Below are 23,629 nucleotides of genomic sequence, written 5' to 3' on the forward strand. Positions count from 1 at the left end.
AGAGCACATGTCCCTGCCCATTGCTAGTTAATTTTCAGAGGGATGTGAGCAGACATCAAGAAGAACTTCCAGGAGCCACTGGCCTCCAGGCTGGTCAGGAAGTGGCTCAAGTCCCTTCAGCTCTTCCAGAAGAACCACTACCCGCCCCCCCGCCCCCCAGACCCTCACCCCTCCACCCTCGGCCCTACGCACCTTCCTTAGAGCCAGTGGCTGCCACGGTGGTGGAGGCCGACGTTGACCCCGTGGACGTCCGACCCATGGGGCTTGAGTGCTTCCCCCCGCGGCCGGGGGGCTTCAGGCCACTGGGCTTCTGCATGGCGGTGCCACTGGGTGGGCACGGAAGGTCCGTGCCGGTCACGTGCTCTCCGCCATGGTCACTCACCTGTGGGCAGACAACAGGAGGAACGACATCATATCACCAGATGACATCACACCCCTGGCCCCTGAAGCAGAGACCATAGTCACCCCCATTTTCCAGATGGGGAAGTTGAGGTACAGAGAAGTGCTCACAGGTGTGGGCTGTGCATGAGCAGATGTTGTCGGGACTTGTGTCCTGGTCTGCCGGACTCTGGGTCCGGCTCGCTCTCTCTTCCCAGGTCCTGGGCCCAGGAGGTGAGAATCAAGGGTGAGCTGTCTTGGGGGTCTGCAGCACTGGCTGTGTTAACCCCAGACGCCCCAGAGCAGGACCACGTGGGTCATCACGGCCACCGACAGCTGAATATGGCTCTCACCACCAAAGCACAGGCCGGCAGGTTCTGACATGCAGGGTAACCCAGCGGGTTACCCCAGTGGACCCCAGACCCTCTAGGACTAGCCAACAGCTCACATCCTTCTCGATGTGGGCGGACAAAGCAACATCTAATTTAATCAACCAGCTTCACCACGCAGGCCACATGCCAGCTATTGAGTCCAGCACCCGCCCACCCCATCCCTAGTGCAGGGACACACCCACACACAGAGGAGCTTATACTTGCCCCAAACTCGCACCAGGATGGACTCAGCATGTCTTCTGCCCGCCCTCCCACCGTTACAGCTCCCTGCTTTTATGACTAAGCAGAGAAGGATGCAATGCACACGGCATGCAGGGCACTAGGGTCTGACAAAGGGGACTCCTGAGAGGGGAAGTCCCCGTATCCATGGTGATCAGTCCAGGGTACCGGGTAACAGCAAGATGGGCCTGGCTGCAGGGGGGTTGGGGAGAAGCAGAAAGGACAGGCCTGCCATCCCCTACCCCATCCCCACTGCCCTATGCGCACACCCTCTCTTGTACGAGGTGTCCGTGGAGCACTCACCACCCGCTGGGCCCTGTCCTGCCCCCAGAGCCGCAGGCAGGACGTGGCCTCTGCCTGGGGGGGCCCACTGTCCAGTGGGGAGAGGGGATACAGAGCACCGCAGACAGATAGAGGATCTGGGGAGAAAGCATCACCCCCCTCCCTGGGGCGCCGTATTTCATCCCACTGTCGGTCATAGAACACTGCTCCTTTTTAGAGAACACTTTTCTCCATTCTTTTTTTTCCCCCAATTTTAAAATTTTATTATTTATTTTTTATTTTTGGCTGCACTGCGTCTTCATCACTGCACTCGAGCTTTTCTCTAGTTGTGGCGAGGGGGGCCTTCTCTCCAGTTGCAGTGGTCAGGCTTCTCCTGTCGTGGAGCACAGGCTCTAGGGCACGCGGGCTTCAGCAGTCTCGGCTCCTGGGCTCAGCAGTCGCGGCTCCCGGGCCCTAGAGCACAGGCTCAATAGTTGCGGCGCACAGGCTTCGTCGCTCCAAAGCATGTGGGTTCTTCCCAGACCAGGGATCAAACCAATGTCCCTGCATTGCCAGGCGGATTCTTCACCACTGAGCCACCAGGGAGAGCCCCTTTTCTCCATTCTTGATGCATATGATCTATGTGTGCACGCTAAGTCATTTCAGTCGTGTCTGACTCTGTGCAACCCTATGGACTGCAGCCCGCCAGGCTCCTCTGTCCATGGGATTCTCCAGACAAGAATGCTGGAGTGGGTTGCCAGGCTCTCCTCCAGGGAATCTTCCTGACCCAGGGATCGAACCTGCATCTCTCATGTCTCCTGCTTGGCAGGTGGGTTCTTTACCACTAGTGCCACCTGGGAAGCCCCATATGACTTATGTGAGCTGACCCCAAATCCCCACACCTAGAGTGGACACACGACCCAGGCCTGGCCAGAGCCCCATGGTTAGCTGAAGGAAGGTGGTGTGGCCCAAGGAGCATCAGGGCCCAGACTCTGGCTGGAAGCTTTGGGAAGAGTTGCTCTTCTTGTTCCGGGGCTGCCTGGGTGTGGGATGAAAGCCAGGAGCTGCAGGGTTGCCACAGGGCAGAGCCTGCCAGGGAGCAGCGTCAGCACAGAGAAAGCAGGGCTGAGTCCCAGGATTCGGAGGGCCTGGATCCAGCTGAACCTGAAGGTGGTCCCTTGAGCCCTTCACTCACATCAGCCAACAAACCTTCACACACACACAGGCATTGTTATATCTTTTTGCCTAATTCTCTTTGAGGGACACCGGCAACCGATTCCCAGGAGGCTCAGTGGTAAAGAATCTACCTGCCAATGCAAGAGACATGGGTTCAATCCCTGGGTCTGGAAGATCCCCTGCAGGAGGGCATGGCAACCCACTCCAGTATTCTTGTCTGCGTGGACAGAGGAGCCTGGCAGGCTACAGTCCATGGGGTCGAAAAGAGTCAGACAAGACTTAGCAACTGAGCACACATGCACGTCACCCGCAATCAAATAAGTTCTGACTAATACAGAAACCGACCCACAGCGCTCCCAGCAGGAATATACAAAGTGTCCCTAGAATGGCTCTCAGGCCAGCAAGATGAGCCAGCAACACTATTGCCCATCCTGGCACGGCCATGGGAAGAGTCAGCTCCTCACACAGGGCGGCTAGACATCACAGCAGAGGAAAATGAACTCCTCTGAGCCACAGAACGGTGGCACCTACATGCCCAAGTGAGCTGATGGGAGCGAGGCATACCTGCCAGCCTTGACCTGCACCCGCACCCCCAGAACCCACCAAATCCAGCATTCTAACCACCTGACCAGCTACATAATACCCCAGGAATTCTGGGCCCCGGGAGTTACTTGCTGTTAGGCATGGGTCAAGCTACAAATCATGTATCTAATAAATGTCATCTATCACCAACGTATAAAGAACACTTGGCCTTCCCTGGTGGTCTAGTGGTTGAGGATCCACCTGCCAATGCAGGGGACACCAGTTCGATCCCTAGTCCAAGAAGATTCCACCCACAACTAGTGAAGCCTCCGTGCCCTAGAGCCCGTGCTCCGCAACAAGAGAACCCACCGCAATGAGAAGCCCTCACACCGCAACTAGAGAAAAGCCCCACAAACAGCAACAGACCCAGTGCAACCAAAAATAATAAATAGATGGTTTTTAAAAAGAGAACACTTGACAACTTACTAATAAGACCTAATAAACGAAATGAACAAAATATCTGAATACCCACTTCACCAATGAAGATGTGCAAACAGCAACAAGCAAGTGGAAAGATGACCAACATCATCAGTCATGAGGGTAAAACGGATCAAAACCATAACGTGACCCCACTTCACGGAGCGGTTAACATCGGAAAACCTGACAATATCAAGTACTGATGACGACGTAGAATAATCAGAACAGATTGTTGGGAGAAATGAAAAATGGTGCAAACCCGTTGGAAAACAGTTTTTGACAGTTTCTTGAAAAGTTAATATACACCTACTATATGACCCAACCACCGAAGAGAAATAAAAACATATATCCATACAAACTTTTGTTAAAAAAAAAATTGTTCATAGTGACCTTATTCACAAAACATGGAAAGACCCCAAACGTCCATCAACTGGTGAACACATTTATACGATAGTACACAGAGGTCCCTTGGCATCCTCAGGGGATTGGTTCAGGACCCTCTGCAGATACCCAAATGGGACAATGCTCAAGTCCCTCATATAAAATGATATTGTGCAGTCAGCCCTTCGTACCTGCAGATGCAGAACCCAACTATCCTTTTTTATTTTGGCCATGCCATATGGCATGACCACTGGGGCTTCCCTGTGGCTCAAAAGGTAAAAAATCTGCCTGCAATGCAGAAGACCCAAGTTTGATCCCTGGTTTGGGAAGGTCCCTTGGAGAAGGGAATGGCAACCCACTCCAGTCTTCTTGCCTGGAGAATTCCATGGACAGAGGAGCCTGGAGAGCTACAGTCCATGGGGTCGCAAAGAGTTGGATGTGACTGAGTGACACTTTCACCTTCATGTGGCACGTGGAACCTTATTACCCCAATCAGGGATTGAACACACACCCCCTGCATTGGAAGGCAGCGTCTTCCCCACTGGACCACCAGGGAAGTCCCCGACTACAGATATAAGCAACAATATTGAATGAGCCTCCAAAAACACTATGCCAAGTGAAAGAAACCAGACACAAAAGACTACATATTGTTTGAAAACAACAGACATAGAAAGATCACCAGTTGCTGGGGGTTGGGCAGGGACTGACTTCAAACAGGCACAAGAGAACATTCTGGGTGGTAGAAATATTCTAACATTGAACTGTGGTGATGGCTGCCCACCCATATGTTTATCTTAAAAGTCATCAAACTGTACACTTAAAATGGATAGATTTAATGGTAGGTAAATTAGATCTCAACATTTTTTTTAAATTTACAAAAAATAAAATTCCTGAAGACTCCCCACAGAAGTTAGTGCAAATGGCCTTCCAGGCCCTCCTCGCACCCCACCATAGCCCTCCCTTGCCCACTCCACTCCAGCCACACTCACTCACGCTAAGCATGTTCTGGCCTCAGGGCCTTTGCACATGCTGTTGCCTCTGCCTGGAGACATCCAGTGTGCTGCTCATCTCCTTCAAGCACCTGCTCCAATGTCCCCTTGGAAGAGTACAACCCCTGCCCACCCTTCTCCTGCTTTGTATTTCTCTACTGTCTGAGGACAGGACTTGAGTCTGTTTTGTTTCCTGGGGTATCCTTGGTCCTGATGTAGGCCTGGTGCCTACAGGTGCTTGGTGAATCACTTGAATGGTTAATGACACTGGCTTATCATCAGGCCCAGGAGGCTCCCCTCACATCCCCAGGGCCCAAGCTTCAGGACTGAGTGGCTTGTAATGATCAGCCCAGCTGGTCGTCTGACACCACGGCTTTTCAGGGAGCTGGTCCGCTCACTAGCTTGCCTGCCCTCTGAGACAGGGACCAGGCATCAAAACTGTGTCTGGCATTCCAGCCTCGCCAGCCAGCCTCGCTGACGACGACCCTGCATTTCCTCACCTCTCACCTGACACTCCTCGCATCCCAGACTCTGCCTGTGCCTTTTTCTCCCACCTGCTTCACTTCACATATTCCAACCACATATGAGACACTTGGCCCAATGCCGCCTCCTCCAGGAAGTCCCCCAGGACCTTTGACCCACAGAGACTTCAGGATCACACACTGAGCCAAGAAGAGAGGATACTGTTCTCTTATCTTCATCTGCCTCCCGGGAGCCCATGGGCCACCCTGGGTGGGGCCACAGTCTCCTCTCTGGGAACCCCAGCCTTAGCACGGTGCCTGGCACAGAGCTCATGATTCAGAAACCCCACAGGACAGCACATTTGCTGTGGCTCAGAGGACAACAAATCTCCAGAGATACTGCTCTCAGGGGAGGCTTCTGGAGGCTCCCATAGTCGCCCTCCTGCACTCCCAGGCCCTGATGACCCGGGAGCATCCAGAATGAGGCACCTACTGTGTGCCAGACTATACGCCCTGGTGAGGCAGTGGGCATCCTACAGGTGAACATCCGATGGGCAGCAAAGTCCGAAGATGCACCCAAAGCCACAGACAGCTCAGCAGCTGGGCGGGAGTCAGACCCAGGTCTGGCCCCGCCTCCCGGCGCTGCCTGGACCAGGCCTGGAATAACATTTGTGAGACCCCTGGCCTCTGGGGAGAGCGCCCACGTGCCTCCCTGACAAAGGAGACCAGAGAAGCCGGCGGAAGGGAGCAGAACCCAGGCGGTGTAACCCAGTCCCCGGAGGGCTGGGGTCAGGGGAGGAGAGGCCAGCGGCCCACCCCCAGCCCCACCCCCGCCCTCGCGCGGCGAGGGGGAAATGGAACAGGAAGAGGGGGAGGAGGCCCCTTTATGACTCAGCCCCGCTCGTGGGATACAGGAAGCGAGGGGTTTCTTGGAAAAAGCTGGGACATGGGGACATGCTGGCCTCTGACCACGCTGCGGCCGACGGGTGAGGCCTGGGCGGAAGTATTGCTTTCAGTCACGGAGTCCAAACTCCAGACCCATCAGGAGTAGCTGTAGGGCCCTGGCCGGGTGTGAGCCTCAGCGGCATCACCTGTAAAATGGGAAGGCACACTGCTGCCACGTGGGGAGCACGGACGTGCGAGGCCGCGGAGGCAGCCCCACGAGGGTGCCTCTGTGCCCAGCACACAGGCTGTGCAGAAGGGGCGGCGTCTCTACGATCAGGTCTCTGTTATGTTCTCCGCAGGCGCGGAACGCACATCCCGCCGCCTCCTGGGACCCGGGGCCACGACAGGGCGGGCATCGCAGAGGCGGGGGAGGGCGGGCGGCATTCAGACCAACAGGCCCCTTTTGTGCCGCCTTCAATCGCCATTGACCGAAGACAAACCGGGCTGCATTTCAGGGTTTCCATTTCAGCGGTCCCCGGGGGTGGCCGGCTGCAGTTTGCGGGGGAGGAGGAATGGGGCCCAAGAACTTTCTGCCAATCGGAGGCCCAGGGTGCGGCCCGGCAGATCGGGGAAAGGTGCCAAATAGGACAGCGGAAAGCCCATGCCCTCGTGCCAGCGTCGCCCAGAGAGCGCGGGAGGCGGCACCAGGAAGTGGTCTCCCAGGACCAGACCTCAGCTCAGCCATCAGCCGCAACCTGGGGTCTCCTGCTGGAGGGCAACCCTCCCCCTCCGCCCAACAGAGGTGGCTGGGGGGGGGGGGGGTGCTGCGCCTCCTCCCCACCCCACGGATCCCCGCGGCCTGGGTGCCCAAGCTCCCCCTGCTCTTCTGAGCCACGTGGCAGCCAGAGATGGACTCAGTGTGGCCCCCTGCCCACTCACCGCAAACCCAAAGGCTGGAGACCACAACAATGCCATGGGTGGGGTGGGGGAGGGGAGGAAGCGTGCTGTAACCGGGAGCATGGGGTGGGGCTGGGGGCCAGGCTGGGGAAACTGCGGGGCACAGACCCCACCCTGCCAGGCCGACCAAGCAGCTGAGGATTTAGAGTGCTTAAAGTGGGGCGGGGGTGAGGGGTATCCAAAGACTGAAAGGGACACTTGGCTGGCGGGGGGTGGGGGTGGGGTGAGGGTCTCCCAGTGGTGCCCGGACACTGGGATGCGGGCGGGGAAGGGATAAAGCACCAGGGAAGACATCAAGCAAAGAATCCAACCGTTTGCATGGGCTTTTTTTTTTTTTTCTTGGAAGGCACAAAGAAATCAGTTTTATTACGTCAAGTATGTATATACGATGCAGAGAATTTCTAATCAACCCTTTAAAGTTTTTTGCTCTGTTTCATTTTTCTACACCTTTGAAGAATATTTTTAATTGTATTATTGGAGTATAACTGCTTTAGGATGTTGTGTTAGTTTCTGTGGTACAACAAAGTAAAGGATACATGTATCCTTCCCCTCTTGAACCTCCCACCCCCTGCCAATCCCACCCTCCAGATCAGCATAGAACACCAGGCTGCGCTCCCTGGGCTATACACAGCAGCTTCCCACTAGCGATTTATTTTTATTTATTGATTTTAATCGGAGGACAATGACTTTACAATATTGTGATGGTTTTTGCCATCCATCAATACGAACTGACCATAGGTAGACGTGTCCCCTCCATCCTGAAGCCCCTTCCCCAGCTGTTTTACACTGAGCAGTGGACACATGTCAATGCCACTCCCCCAATCTGCCCCAGACTCCCCTGCCCACCTTGGCCACACGGCCATTCCCCACGTCTGCGTTTCTATTCCTACCCTAAAGGTTCGTCTGTACCATTTTTCTAGATTCCATATATATATGCATTAATATACGATATATTTTTTTTCTTCTTCACGCACTTCACTCTGTGTCCAGATGAGCATTTCAGTGAAACATCCAGGAGCTGATGAGGATGAGGGGGGTGGAGGCTGTTGCGACAGACAGGGACTCCAGGAGGCCTGAACTGAGACAGGAGGCCCCCTCCAGGGGCTGGAGGGGACAGAGAGGGGACAGATGCTAAGCAGGTGACAAACAGCGGTGGGGGGTGGGAGGAGGTGGGGTAGGGAGGGCTAAGGAAAGGATGGCGGGAGGCAGGCGAGTCAACGCCGGGAGGGACCTGGGAGGAGGGAGGGGCTGGGGCGAGGGCGGGGGCACTCATCTGGGGACACGCTAGGTGTGAAGTGATGAGGGTCTGGGGCACCCACCCGGTGTGCAGGGTCAGGGGCTGGAGGGGAAGAAGAAAGGGACCCCGGGCACCGAGCTGAGGGCACCCGATGACAGCGGGGCATGAGCGGGCCAGCTTTCGAGGAGACATGTGGGGCCTCCCCAGTCCCGCAGGGAAATGCAAATCCAAGCCGCCAGGAGATCCTGCTTCCCACCCAATCAGATGGGCGCAAAGTCAAAGAGCAAGGTGATACCAAGTTACTGGAAAGGCCTCAGGGTAGGGCTCACCAGTGGGCCAGTGGGCACTGGGACGGAGCGGGGGCAGGGAGCCGTGTGGGTGCAGAGGAGACCCAACCACGGACCTTGGCCGAGCGTCCAGGAGGCACCTCCGTGGTGCGGACCCACAGCGCCCCCAGCAAATGTGGCTTGAGGGATGGGACTCGGGCGGGGCAAGTGGGGGCTTCATATCTATTTTTTTTAATTCAGGAGGCCTGGGTTCGATCCTTGGGTTGGGAAAATCCCCTGGCGAAGGGAATGGCTATGCACTCCAGTATTCTTGCCTGGAGAATCCCCATGAACAGAGGAGCCTCGTGGGCTACAGTCCGTAGGGTTGCAAAGAGTCAGACATGACTGAGCAAGTAACACTTTCACTTTTCACTATTTATTTGGCTGAGCTGGGTCTTTGATGCAGCACTCTCAATCTTCAATTTTCCTTGTGGCATGCGGGATCTTTTTAGCTGAGGCATGTGGGACCTAGTTCCCTGACCAGAGATCGAACTTGGGCCTCCCTGCATTGGGGAGTGCAGAGTCTTAGCCACTGGACCACCACACACAATTCCTGCTTCATTAGTATTTGTAAGATTTGCTTCTTTCAGTCCTGCATACTGTACATGGGAATTCACTGTGCCCTGTCTATTCTTTTGAGTGCCTAAAAATATTTCAAAACATTAAAAATTTATTTTTATTTATATTTAGGCTGCCTGGTGAGGCATGCAGGATTTCGTTCCCCAGCCCGGGATCAAACCCATGCCCCCTGCAATAAAAGTGTGGATTCTTAACCACTGATCTGCTAGGGAAATCCCTCAAAATACTTTTTAAATTAAAAAAAATTTTTTTTTAAAGACAGACACAAGGAGAGAGGGAGAGAAAACAGTTTCCACCCCCTCATGCACACCCACCAAGAGGAATGGGGGGCAGGTCCCAAACAGAGTGAACCCCAGGTGCTAATCCCAGGCTCCAAATGGTGGGCCCTTATACAAGCATGGTATGAGTGCTCCCAGCCCTGCCCCACTTGGCACCCCAACACTCACACTTGCATTAGAACCCCAGTGCTACCAAACCCCCAAATCCAGTGTGACCACCACCCCCATGAGCCTCCACCCAGCCGGTACCCATCCCATCCTGCTGGGGAAGGAGGCCCATTTGTTTGCATGTGACCGAGGCTCGGGAAATTTCAGCCAGTGGTGAAGCTGGAATCCCCACGGTCAAGTGGAGAGTGAGGCACCCTCCCTGCGAGTCCTGCCAGCTCACAGCAGCCGCCCCTGAAGCCTGGGAGGGCCGGGGAGGTGGAGTCTATCTGCCTGTGCCCCCCGCCCCACACCCATCACCCGGTCGGCAGGGACCACAGCCCAACATTCACATGGCCGCCGGCACATGGCGGCAGGACACTCCAGGAAGGATGGGGTAGTGGTGGGCCCTGTCTGGGGTCCAAGTTGCCCTGGGGATGCCTGGCAGCCATTCAAAATGTGCGGAAGGGACCCAGCCCAAGCCTCACAGCTGCGCTAGGGTGGGAACCCAGGCTAAACCAGCTGATGTGGCTTCAAGGAGCGGGGAGAGAGGACGAAGCTGGGGAGATGACAGGGCAGGAGCACCCACAGGACTGAGGACGGAAGGACAGGCGGACCTAAGAGCCCTGGTCAACTCCCCATCTCCCTGGTACCTTCAGGGGGAGACACAAGCAGGGGCTGAGTTCAGAAGGCCGGGATGTGGTCCCACCTGCTTGCCATCCTGCCATCCTGACCGCCCCTGAGCCTGGGGCTGCAATTCTTAATTTGTAAGTCAGTAGCTTCCTTGTCCTGCCCACTACCAGGGCGACTGCAGAGCTCTGGGAACGGCCAGCCTGTCAGTCCTCTCTGAGCTGGACAGACTGGGGTGTGGCCATCTTCCCTTGGGCTTGGAGTTCAGATCCTGTCTCCCAGCAAAGGGGATCAGGGCTTCCCCTCCCTGCCCTGCCAGTCCAGTGAGGGGAAGGAATGTGGATATACTTCCCTGCATTACACACACACGCAGCTGGCATGCTCAGAACCAGGGCACAGCCCTGGCCCCAGAACCCCAGCCCTAGCTGTGTGGCCACGCCCCCAGACTCAGTGACCAGACAGCTTGGACCCTCCCGCCACTGGTCTGGGACACTGGGCAGGCATTAGCCTGACTCTGCTGGATGGGGACCCCCATCAGGCCCAAAGAGAAGGGCTAGTTGCCCCCTGACCCACCTTTATTCCCATTTCACGGGATGGGAAAACTGAGGCCCAGGGCAGAAATGTGAAGTGAACAGGACAGTAACAGACAACTGCCCAAATGAAGAAGAGCTGTGCTGGGCAAGAAGGTCCTTGGGATAAGACAGAATTGGAGTCACGGGGGAGGGCGGGGCTGCCGAGGTCACCCAGCCATCAGGGCAACAGGAAGGAACGGGCTCTGGTATCCTGCCTCCCCGGCCAGGATGCTGATCCAGTCGTCTTTCACTACTTCCTCCTTCCCTTCTGGTTTCCATGGCAGCTCCATCTAACCCATCTAAGTCAGGGCAGCTGCAGGAGAGCCACCCATCTCCTGGGTTCTCCTTCCCAACCCAGCGTGCTGGGCCTCCTCCCTGGCATTGGGATTTGCACAAGCAACTCAAAAACACCCTTAAGCAAAAGGAGAGTCTTTACAATAAGTGGTGCTGGATCAAATGGATAGCCAAGAGGGGGAAAAAAAAAAATAACCAAAAAACCCCATGATCCTTTCTGTGACTGGCAGAATAATGGCTTCACCCTGGTCCTTGTGAATATTTCAGTTTATGTGGCAAAAGGGAATTAAGGCTGCAGATAGAACTAAGCTGCTAATCAGCTGACCTGAGAGGAAAAGATTATTCTGAATGATCCAGGCAGACTCAATGTAATCACGAGGGTCCTTATAGGTGGAAAGGGGAGGCAGGAGAGACAGAGGCAGAGAGATGACTGCCTGCAAAGGACCCGGTCTGACATTGCTGGCTTTGAGGATGGAGGCAGGGGCTGACAGCCAAAGAATGCAAGTGGCCTCTAAGAAGCTGGAAAAGGTTTCCAGAAACAGATTTTTCCTTACAATTCCTAGAAGGAATGCAGCCCTGCTGACATCATGATTTCAGCCTGGTGAGATCCATGTCAGACTTCTGACCTCCAGAAGTGTAAGATAATACATCTGTGTTGTTTTAAACCACTGAGTTTGTGGTCATTTGTTATAAGAGCCACAGGAAACTAATACGCTTGCTTCACATCATACACGACAATCAGCTCCAGACAGAGGGCAGGATCTGAACGTGAAAGGTAAAACAATACAGTTTTTAGAAGACATGAAAGAGGATCTGCCTACCGCTGGAGTAAGGCAGAGATTTCAACACAGGAAGTGCTGAAAGGGGAGAGATGGACAAACTGGACAATATGCTTCTGTGACCCAAATGATACCACTGGGGTTAGGGGGAAGGAGAGAGAGAGAATGAATTTGTAATGGCCTGTATTCTGCAAAGGATTCCTATTCAAAATATGGAAAAAATTCATCAAATCAAGTGAGAAAAAACTCAACAAGACGTGACCAAGCACTTCACCCCAGAAAAGGGTATTTGAATGACCAATAAACAGATGAAAAGAAGTTCACCTTCATTAGTCACCATGACAACACTACATCCACTGGAATGTATAAAAAGGAAGCATGGACCCCAAGTGTTGGTGAGGATGTGGAATATCTGGAATGCTCGTGCACTGCTAGTACAAGTGGAAATTGGTGTAAGCAATGTGGAAAACAGTCTGGAGTTACACACCGCAGCTGAGCGTGACCCAGCAATCCCACTCCTAGCTATGTGTGAATGCATGCTCAGTCACTTCAGTCGTGTCTGACTCTGCAACCCCAGGACTGTAGCCTGCCAGGCTCCTCTGTCCATGGGAATTCTCCAGGCAAGAAACTAGAGTGGGTTGTCATGCCCTCTACTAAGGGATCTTCCCGACGCAGGGATCGAACCGGCATCTCTTATGTCTCCTGCGTTGGCACTTTACCACTAGAGCTACCCGAGAAGCCCATTCCGAGCTATGTCGCCACAGAAAAGTGTACATACATGCACCAGGAGGCAGGGACTATCCCCAATATCCCCGAACTGAAAATAACCCAAATATACATCACCGTCAGAGTGAGTAAATAAGTGGTTGTTTACTCACAACGGAATGAAGCACAGCAATGAGAATGAGCGAACTACAACTACAATATGCGTGAATGTACAAATATGTGTATTTGTACAAACACAAATGCAACAATATGTGTGAACCTTGTGAATCTCGAGTGAAAGAGGGCGGCTGTGAACGTGCTTAAGGTTTGATCATATGCTTCCATTTAAAAGGAAGGTCGGGAAAAAAAAAAAAAAGGGAGGTTAGGGATTTCCCTGCTGGTCCAGGGGTTAAGAATCCCCCTTGCAATGCAGGAGGCACCAGTTCGAACTCTGGTCCGCGAAGATCCCACATACTGCCTGGCAACTGAGCTTGTGAGTCGCAGCTACGGAAGCCTGCATGCTCTAGGGCCCGTGCTCTGCAAAAGAGGCCACGGCAATGAGAAATCCACGCGCCACGACTAGAGAGTAGCCCCCGCTCGCCGCCACAACTAGAGAAAGCCCGCACACAGCAACGGAGACCCAGTGCAGCCAAAAATGAGTAAATAAAGTTTTTAAAAAGAAGCGCAAAGGCAGGCAAAAATGTACTGATGGTGCCAGAAATCGGGGAAGGGGTCACCCTTGGGTCAGGGGTGTGGACCAGAAGGAAAAACAAGAGGGGCTCTGGGGGAGCTAGCAGGTTCTGATTCTGGCTTTGAGTGCTACACAGGTATTTCAGTTTGAGGAAATTGAACAAAATACTACACTCATGATAAACACACTTGTCTGTATGGACGCTGTACTTCAACAAAAAGGCTTTTGTTGTTTTTTCAATTCCCTGGGCTTGGGGCGAGTGGCAGCAGGAGTGGAGGAGGCAGGCAGGCCCAGATCATCACACCAGGTGTGGTCCCTACTGCTCTGGGGCCTCCCCACCCTGCGGATGACCCCAGCCAGCACCTAACCATCTGGACCCACTGACGCATCTGACTCCCCCCAGGGCCTGTGGACTGCTGACAGGCAGGCTCCAGCCCCATGGGCTCCAGCTCCCAGGACCTGGCACCGAGGGTTTCTGTGCTCAATAGGCTTCCAGCACCAGCTTTCTTCCCTAAAGAAGGCACGCTGACTCCCATCCCAGCATCCTCTCACTCCCAGGCCTTCCCCTGTAGGCAGGGGGTAGGGGGAGGCTGAGCCCGCTGAGGTCAGAGCCTGGCTCCTCACCCACATGAGAGGAGGGGACACTAATCAGGGCCCACGATGAACGGCCAGGTGGCGTTCAGAGATGTGGGTGGCGTGGAGAAGGGATGAACCAACCAGGGGTCCATGGGTACCACTTACACCTCTGAAGGGCCAGCCAGGGCTGCTGATGGGGGGTGGGGGGCGGTGCAAAGAACGGGGGAGGCGCGGCATAATTTAGTGGCCCCAGAGGTGAGGTCAGTGACTAACAAGCCCTCAAAGTCTGTATTTTCTTTTATTGCTTCCAGGTAGGCACTCCCCATCAAGGCCCCCCCAGTCACCAAATTCTGGCGGAATATCACCAACGTCCAGGCACAGCCACGCACAGTCTGTCACATCTCCAGGCCTTTGCACACTCTGTTCCTTCTGCTAGAATCCCTTCCTCTCATCCACTGGCAAGATCCCTGGCCTCTCTCACTGAGAACAGCTTTAAGGGTAGGTTCTTAGAATATCTTGTTTGTTGCAGGCTCTTGGTACCTAGGACAGCGCCCAACCCACAGGGGAGCTCAAAAGATGTTTAAGGAATACATGAATGAATTAAACGCCCTCCTCTGCCTCCATCAGCTTCCCAGGTGGCACTAGTGGTAAAGAACCTGTCTGCCGCTGCAAGAGACATAAGAGATGCAGGTTGGATCCCTGGGTTGGGAAGATCTCCTGGATGAGGACATGCAACCCACTTCAGTATTCTTGCCTGGAGAATCCCATGGACAGAGAAGCCCGGTGGGCTACGGTCCATAGGGTTGCAAAGAGTTGGACACAACTGAAGTGACTTAGCATGCACACATGCACACCTCCAACATCCTTCTCATGTTGAGTTGGAGGCCCATGGCAGCTTGTTACACCCTATGGCCACGCTCACTGGCCAGCTTGGAGTGATTTCTGGAAAGGAGAGAGAGGAGTAACTCAACATTCCGACCAACTCACATTCTTCTAGAATCCCAGAGCCAAGCACACCTGGCACACAGCCACTGCTCACCAGTGAGTCCAACAAGCAAAGAATCAGGTAGTGAGCCCCCTGTCACTGGGGGTAATCAAGCAGAGACTGCCACCTACTCTCAGAATACCAGTTTCTGCTGCCCTGAGAGGCTCTCATGAGCCAGCACGGCTATTATCACTGTCAATAACAACATGAACCAGAACTTGCTGAGCATCTCCCCCAGTCCAGGGCTGGGCCACCGCAGCTGTTCTCTGCACTGTGAACCTGGGTGGTGTGCTGGGTGCAGGAGTCCAGGTGGGCTGGGGCTCTATCCCCCGCCAAGCTGTTTCGGCCCAAGGAATCACAGACCTGTAACATTCATTCTGCTGCAGGAACATCTAAGCCCTTTATAGATATTAACCTGTGCAGAGCAAGCCTGTGAAGAAGATGCTGTCATGAGTTCCACTTACTAGCCGGGAAACTGCAGCCCAGAGCCAGCAGGTCGCTTCCTGGGGATGATACAACTGAGCAGTGGCAGGTGAGATTCCCACTCAGGTCCCCCGGCCGTGGAGTTCACACTCTTAAACACTGATCTTTTTAAAAACTTATTTATTTGGGGCCATGCTCCACAGCATGTGGGATCTTCGTTCCCCAACCAGGGATCGAACTTGTGCCCCCTGCACTGGAAGCATGGAGTCTTAACCACTGGACCACCAGGGAAGTCCCCCTTAACCACTGCTCTTGACTTCCTCAGAACTGAGACCAACGCTCCTCCATGCACTGGGTTGGGAGAACAAGGGCACAGTTTGAAGCAGGAGGTCAGGAGGGCACCCCATGGCCCTGGGTGATGAGACCACAGTCCACAACGTGTCTGCCAGCTCCCTCCTGCTTCTGGCCTGTTTCCTGGGCTCCTTCTACCCAGCGCCCTGAGCTCCAGCTTCCCTGAGATTCTCCCTGCTCCTGAAGACACCCCAGCCAGTTGCCTGCTATGCCGAAATGTTCTCACCCCTCTCCCGTGCGCATGCTAAGTCGCTTTAGTCGTGTCCGACTCTGTGCGGCCCTATAGACTACAGCCTGCCAGGCTCCTCTGTCCATGGGATTCTCCAGGCAAAAATACTGGAGTGGGTTGCCACTCCCTCCTCCAGAGGATCTTCCCGACCCAGGGATCGAACCCGCATCTCTTATGCCTCCTGCGCTGGAGGTGAGCTCTTTACCACTAGCGCCACCTGGGAAGCCCTTCACCCCTCTTCCATCCTTTAGCCAAGTCCTGGGGCCCAGCAGGTGTGTCCGAAGCTCTCTGCACACCCCTGTATCACAGATTCCCTGGCACCCTCGCAGGATGGGGATTCTCCAGCAGGGACCAGTTGGGCTCCTGGTTCCTGGGGTCTCACCCCTTCCCCTAGAGCCCACCAGGCCCTCGTGGAGGGGACTGGCTGTGAGCATCAGCCCCAGCTCTCGGCTCCCCTGCAGCTGCTGCTAAGAAGCCTCCGGGAGGAGGGTTATTAAGATCACAAGGCGGCTGCAGTCCTCCCCTCCCTCTGCCAGACTCCCTCCCAGGACCTGCTGCCCCTCACTCAGGCTTTCATGTTATATATAGCAGGGGCTTACACAAGATAATGTGACAATGCGAAGCCACTCCAAACTCTTTATGTCCCCTGGATCTGGCTCCTAGAAAGCTGGGTCAAATTACTACCAATAGAAGGTGCCGCAGCCCCTCCGGCTTCATCTGATGTTTGCTAACCCAGGCTGCCCCTGCCCCGATTGTCTCACGTCTTTTCCATCTTGTTAGACTGCGTTTATCTTTGTCAATCACCTCGAGTCCTTTCTGGAATTGGACAAAGAACACAGGAGACCCTTCTGGGCATCTCCTCTCCTCCGCTCTGCGTTCCCAGGGCCCAGCGCAGCCCTCGGTCAGAGAGAAGCTGAATGTGGGCTGAGCGAGTGAATCTACAAGCAGATGAACTTAGGCAGGGAACAGTCTACAGCAGAAGAGGGAACAGCAGGAGCGAAATCAGGATATCTGCCACGCATGTGTGTGTGTGCCAAGTCGCTTCAGTCGAGTCCTACTCTTTGCGATCCTATGGACTGTAGCCTGCCAGGCTCCTCTGTCCATGGGATTCTCCAGGCAAGAATACTGGAGTGGGTGGTCATGCCCTCCTCCAGATCTTCCCGACCCAGGGATGGAACCTGCATCTCTTATGTCTCCTGCACTGGCAGGCGGGTTCTTTACCACTAGTCCCACCTGGGAAGCCCCCAAAATCAGGATACAAGGTAGCAAAAAAAAAAATCAGAAAACACCTAATGTCATTTCCTCCTTTATCACAGGGAGGGTCCTACAACCAGATGCCTGACCTCACAGTGGGCCTGGAGTGGTGGGCTCCATACTGAGCCCCCAGGCCGGACACTCAATGCCCCTCTGCCTCCAAACTTCTCCTTCACTTTTCTCTCTCTCTGCCCCTCAGGAAGGCGCTCCTTATCGACCCCGAGTCTGCCCATCCTTCAGGACACAACGCAGTCCTGTTTCCCCCTGAAAGCCCCCCCGGCCATCCCACCCACGCCATGCCCTGCCTCCGAGTCACCCTCGGGGACTTGAACCATTCTCGGGGGCAGTGACCCCATTGAGCATGGAGGCTCTTCTACTCTGGCCTTCAAAATGTTCCATAAAGGTACTGATGTCATTTATACTTTCAGGAAGGGGGCTTACATCTTCCTGATTTGGCAAACGCCTCTTGAAGGCAGGCTCTGAAACTACGGTGCATTCTGCTCCCTCCACGCTGAGGGGCTGGCTTCCGCTCAGCCATCACCCACTCCCACCCACCACGCTGGATGCTGGAGAGTGAGGCTGGGGCACCCGGGAGGGGAGCTGAGGCCAGCCTGGGGGTGAGGAGGAGCAGATCAGCCCTGCATCACCTCCTTTAGGGATGAGAGATTGGAAAACCAGGCCCTCATCCTGAGCCCCAGATTTCCCCTCTCTCGGTGAAGAGACCGAACAGGCGAAGATGGAAGTGAATGAGGGGCGAGCATCTCTCTGGGCTGCGACTGAAGTCAGAGGTACGTTCCAGGGTCAAAGCCAGGGCGCTCCGTGAAGTCGGCAGCCAGTAAGTGCACGTGGCCCCAAACTCAAGCCTCGTTAATCAAAACCACCTGCTATGCTCTACTTTCTATTCAGAGGGGAAATGTTTCATTATCATTCTGAAGCATTTCCTCTAAAAACAGGAGCTCTGTGTTACTGTTTCTGTAGGCCCGGCAAGGAAAGGAGAGATGGGATGGGGTGGGTCCCCTGCTGGCACCTGCCCCCCGCCCGACCCCGGTCCCCTGGTGCTGAAGGGGAGCCTGTCCTGGGCCCCAAGCCCGGGTGGGGAGGCCTGCAGTGGGCTCCCAGGGATGGCGAGCCCCCCACTCCCCTGTCCTCCCTGCAGCCCACACACCCCACCTCATAACCCCGTACCAACTGTGCCCAGCCCTGCCCCCCACCCACAGACCCAGAGACAGCACGGCCTGCCCTCCAGCAGCCCAGCAGATGGGGTGGGCGCCCTCACCCAAGCTGGGCCCACCCGGCTCTCCGGTACCCAGAGACTGAGGGGGGTGGTCCTGTGGTCTCCAGCTGAAGCCACCATTCAGGGCGGCCACGCCAGCAACTCAGAGAGAGGAGCCGCGACAGAGGCACCGGGAGAGGACAGCAAATGAAATCCAGAGAGAGGAAGGCCGGAGGAGGGGCTGCCTGCCGGCTTCCCGGGTCCTGGGGGAGCCAGGCCGCCTGCAATTGTTTCCTGCAAAGTTCCTTTCCTCTCAACTCCCCTTTCACTTAACCTAATTGGAGGCGGTCCCTGTTTAAAGCAACAGAATAATCCAAAGAGAGGTGTCGGGGGCCCTCCCCCTTCTCCCAGCTCAAGGCCAGGCCTGCCCATCAAGCCCAGGTCACTAGACAGTTTATAAAAGGTGAGGCCCTGGGTATATAAAAGGCAGGGCCCTGCCAGTTGGGAGCGGGCCCTGAGAGCCAAAGAGGGTCTGGACTTTGAACTTGAGGCCTCGGGATGGAGGTGTCTGAGGAAGTCATGGCCAAAAACCTCGCTTTCAGGAAGTGAACCAGATAGGTGGGCGGGTGGGGTGGTGGAAGGAAGTTCTGTCATCCAGGCACACCGCAGGTGCTCAATAAATGCACAGAGGGACTTCCCTGGTGGTCCAGTGGCTAAGACTCCAAGCTGCCAATGCAGAGGGTTCGGGTTTGATCCCTGGTCAGGGAACTAAAGAGCTTGCACGCTGAAACTAAGACCCGGAGCAGCAAAATAAATAAATAAATGTAAATCCGTGGAGGGCAAACAGGGAAACCTCTCCACGTCTTGAATTCCTCATCCATAAAATGTAAGCAATGTTATCAAGATATCTACAAACTAAGACACGCATTCAAAGAGCTTCAAACAGTTCCTGGCAGAGTAAGCACTCAGTATGCCTTGTTGTTGCTGTTTTTTAACCTAAACAAAGGCTGACATTCTCCCCAAAGCCCACTAGGCAGGTGCTTTGGTCTGAAGGTGACCTCCCTCCTCCAGCTTCATAAGTTGAAATCCTATCCCCTAGGGAGACAGTGTTAGGAGGTGGGGCCTTTGGGTGATTAGGTCAGGAGGGTGGAGTGCTCATGAATGGGATTAGTGCCCTTGCAAAAGAGACCCCACAGAGCTCCGAGCCCCTCTACAGCTTGAGAACACAAAAATAAGTGCAACTCGGAAAAGGGTCCTCACCCAAACCATGCTGACACGTGGATCTCAGCCTTCCAGCCTCCAGAGATGCGAGAAGTAAATGGGCTGTTTAAAGCTACCTAGTCTGCAGTCATTTGTTAGAACCGCTCAGACTAAGATAACAGGGAACCAGGAGCGTCAAGAATACAGCTTCTCTCCTCTGGGCGCTGAAGCAGAGGTGGGGGGAGATGGCACCAAGAAGGCAGGATCGATCTTTAGGGTGGCAGCTCTAGGGACAGAAGGGTCAAGAGGAAACTGTCCCCCACCTCGTGGGCCGGAGCAGAGGGAGCAAGAATGGCATCACCAAGGGAGGCTGGACCATAACAGAGAACAGCCCAGGGAGGAGGCTGCGCTGAGGCAGAGAACAGCAGGGGCTGGGGCAAGGCTAACTGGCAGGACTGCCTGACAGTGGACAAGCAGCTGGGGAGGGGACGGGCCGGGCCACTCGTGGGTGTAGATGGAGGCTGAAGGGCCACCCTGACAGCAGTGACAGCAAACACCAGGCATTCTCTCCACTGCAGTACACACGCTTCGCACACATTTATCTATCCATCCAATTCTCTCAACAGCCCTAAAAGGTAGTCACCTTGAGTATCCTCATGCTACAGATGGGGAAACTGAAGCAGAGACAGGTATCACGACTTGTCTGAGGTCACACAACTAGTAAGTGGCAGGGCTGGGCTTTGAACCCAGGCTGCCAGGCTCCAGCAGTCAAACTTAATTGCCAGAGGGGAGAGCAGATGCTGAAAACGGATTGCTGCCTCTGCGAGTGGGTTCCTCACTTGGGACTTCAGGCTCTGGGCACGGAATTCCAGGCACCTCCTTCCCAGCCTGCCGGCTGCACCTGGGGACCCACAGGTGTACAGTCCTGCTTGCTAAGGCTCCCCCCAGCTCTCCTCCGCCAGACTCTTCTGCCTTTGAAACTCCCCTCCACCAGTCCCACCATCCCTCCCAGGCCAGGACTGCAGATGCCAAGGCATCCTGGGCTTATGGAGAAGGGCGTCATGCCCCAGTCACCCAAGCCCTTTGCTGCTCTTCTGACCCACCAGCCGCCCAGTCTCTTGCCTCTGTTTCTGACTCCCACCCCTTGCCCACGCTATTTCCTCTCCCTTGAGCCCCCGCCTTTGGGATCATGGCAGCAAACTTCTATGCTGGGCTCTGCCAAGCTTCCTGCTCCACCCACCCCCTCCTCCAGGTGTGCTCCCAGCTCCCCCAATCACTGTGCTCCACCAATGCTGCTGGGTTGTGCTCCATGGGGGCAGTGCTGCGCCAGCCCCAGGCAGTGCTGCCCAGGTGACTGCAGCTGGATGAATGAAGGGCTCATTGTTTACGTTACAACTGGTGCGGAGTCTTGCCCCCACGTGGTCCTCCCAGCACCCTCCTCCTCCTCTGCCTGCTATCCCTAGGCCAGCACCGTCCCCCATGAGCCTGCCTTGGGCATCTCACAGCAGCGAGGGCAGCGCCCCCACCCCCCCAAAACTGGACCTCCCACTTCTCACCCAGAAGGGAAGAGGCGGCAAATCAGAGGTTGGGGAATTCGCAGCTGGGTGGGTGACCTCCCCCCAGGTGCCCCCTCTTATCCAGGGTGGGGCTGGGGCTTGCGTGGCAGTGCCCAGTGGGCACCCTGCCCCGCCCAGGCCCCGCCTAAAGGACCCAAACGGGCGGGCCCTGGAGGCCCAGCTGTAGCATCCTCGGGGCGGTCAGGGCCCCTCCCCGTAGGGAGGGCAGAAAATGTGCTGCCTCACCAGCCACCAGCGCCAGCCTGGGGGGGGGGGGCACCCCTGCGGGAAGACGCCCCACCTCATCCTTCTATTCCCCCTGCGCCATGCACTTTAACCAAGTTTTGCAAAGGGCATTGGCCAGGCGGCCACAGCCCGTCGGGCGGGGGCTCCGTGTCCTCCCAGACCCCGGGTCTGGAGAAGAAGGGCCGTGTGGCCGCGCCCACCAGGCTCAGCTCTCCCCATCCCCCGCGCGGGGCCTGGGAGCCCAGAGCCCTGCGGCGCGTCCAGCCGCCCAGCGCTGCCCTTGGAAGGAGCGACGGGCGGCTCCCTAGCATCTGTGCCGAAACCCCGTTAGGGGCACCGAGGGCGCTCGGGATGCCTCCACCGAGGGGACCCGCAGCTCGGGAAGGGTTCCCCAACGCCGGCAGCGCCCCCTCCTCGCTTGCAGGCGACGGGGAAGTTGGGGCGGGGGGTGCACCCAGAACGAGCTCCCGCTCACGCCCACCCGCCGGGCCCCGACCCCTTCGGCCTCCCCTCACGCCCCGACAATGCCTCCGGGTCGGCCGCCCGGCTCCGGACCAGGCCCGGGGCTACCGCCGCCTCCCGCAATCCCTCGGTCCTTTGTTGCCCGGCGAGCCCCCTCCCTCGGGGTTCGTCCGGCTGTTCCTACCTTCGCCCCTCCAGCAGCAGGCGGAGCGGCGGGCGGCGGGGGCGCCCGACCCCCGTCCTCTCCCGGCGCCGGGGCACCGGCGGGGGCAGAGGATGCTGCGGCTCCCCCTCCCCGCGCGCCGCTGCCCACCGCCTGCAGCCCCTCCCGGCACCGGGGTTCCGCGTTCGCGCTCCGGGTCCGCGCCTCGCGCGCCGCGTGTGCGGCCGGCTGGGCGGCGGCAGGAAAGCGGGGAGGCGCTGAGCCGGGCAGCCCTGGCCGCCGCCTGCGCTCCCAGCGGCGGAGCCCGAGCCGAGCAGAGCGGGAGCGGAGCGAGCGGCCCGGCTCCGGGAGGGAACAAAAGGGGCAGGCGCTGGGGCGGGCGCGGGAGGGCGGGGCCTGGCGCGGCGGGGGTCAGGCGGGCGCTCGCGCGGCCTCGCGTTTCTCAGGCTGCGGCGCCGCGCCGCAAGGGGGCGGGCGGGCGGAAAACGCCCCGGCACCTCGTCCACCGGCTCCTAGAGGCGGTCAGTGGCTGGGAGTCCGAGGCGTGCCAGCCCCGCACCTCGGCGCCGGGCACCCATCGGCGCTTCCATCGTGTGTGACGGAAGAGAGCATCCTTCAGCCTTGCTCGGCTCACAAGGATGTCCCAGACCCCTGAGAGAGGTAGAAGCTGCGGAGAGGACTGGGGAGGTTTCTGGAGTTTCCGGGAAGGCTTCACTGGGGAGGTGACGTTTCAAGTGGACAGGATGAGGAGGTGACAGTGTAGCGGAGCTACAAACTCCAGGTCTTCCTGGACGGTCTTGAGGCCAAAACGGATGGGGACAAACGGCACAGGAGTCTTGGTGATTTGCTTCCAACGCTTGTTTGGAAACAGTGGTCCCCGAGGTACAGATCGAACCCTGCACCATCCTCCCAAGGCAGGAGCTGTCTCCCGAAATGTCTGAGGACTGGCAGTTACCCGCCTACCCCTCCACCCCGGGGGAAGTCAAGGGCAGAGGCTAAGTGGCAGCCGAAGGGTGAGACGGAGCTGGATCCCAGCACCCATAGGTGCCTGGCTGTGGTTGGTCTCTGCATTTTGTTCTTTCCTTTACCCCTCAAGGCGCTAACCTCAATGCCTTTGCCCCTTTCTGGTTCCTCCCCACTTTCTCTGTTTGACAAGACATCTATCCCCTTGAAGCCCACCTTTAATTCACCTCCCCCTTACTGTATGGGAATGTGGGTGTTCAGGGAGGTGTGGCCAATACAGTAGGACTCTGGGAAGGGCAGGTACCAGGCCCGGGCTTGTTTATATGCCCTAAAGCACCCAGTGCAGAGCTTGGCCCAGCATGCCTTTAGAGCATATAATGACACCGTGGAGTTGGGCTTCCCCCGTGGCTCAGCGGTAAAGAATTTGCCTGCAGTGCTGGAGATGAAGGTTTGATCCCCAGTGGCTCAGATGGTAAGGAGTCTACCAAAATGCAGGAGCCCTGGGTTCGATCCCTGGGTCAGGAAGATCCCATGGAGAAGGGAATGGCTACCCACTTCAGAATTCTTGGCTAGAGAATTCCATGGACAGAGGAGCCTGGTTCACTCCAGTCCATGAGGTCCCAAAGAGTTGGACATGACTGAGCACAAACACATGCACACACTTCCCTCCACTGG

The 23,629-nt window shown here is 56.3% G+C and overlaps 2 protein-coding genes across 3 annotated transcripts in view; one reads left to right on the plus strand and one right to left on the minus strand.

Moving 5' to 3' along the window:
* CLIP2 (CAP-Gly domain containing linker protein 2) overlaps positions 1 to 22,345 on the minus strand; it is a 75,248-nt gene extending 52,903 nt beyond the window's left edge. The window contains exons 1-2 of one of the 2 annotated variants that reach the window (XM_043454889.1): positions 22,013 to 22,345; positions 193 to 382 (exon numbers count right to left, since the gene is read on the minus strand). In XM_043454889.1, coding sequence (XP_043310824.1) covers positions 193 to 316 — 124 coding nt within the window. In that variant the 5' untranslated portion in view covers positions 317 to 382; positions 22,013 to 22,345. The remainder of the gene's footprint in view (positions 1 to 192; positions 383 to 22,012) is intronic. The other variant, XM_043454890.1, reaches the window with a different exon arrangement.
* On the plus strand, positions 371 to 22,507 carry LOC122433567 (basic salivary proline-rich protein 2-like). Its single transcript, XM_043456606.1, has 10 exons — positions 371 to 492; positions 597 to 752; positions 6,171 to 6,242; positions 6,501 to 6,776; positions 17,351 to 17,497; positions 18,308 to 18,453; positions 21,206 to 21,336; positions 21,526 to 21,692; positions 21,791 to 22,354; positions 22,438 to 22,507. Exons 1-10 carry the CDS (start codon positions 371 to 373, stop codon positions 22,505 to 22,507), a joined length of 1,851 nt encoding a protein of 616 aa, XP_043312541.1.
* Positions 22,508 to 23,629: the final 1,122 nt, after the last annotated feature.

Source organism: Cervus canadensis, chromosome 32 (assembly GCF_019320065.1).
Source record: "Cervus canadensis isolate Bull #8, Minnesota chromosome 32, ASM1932006v1, whole genome shotgun sequence".
NCBI lineage: Eukaryota > Metazoa > Chordata > Mammalia > Artiodactyla > Cervidae > Cervus > Cervus canadensis.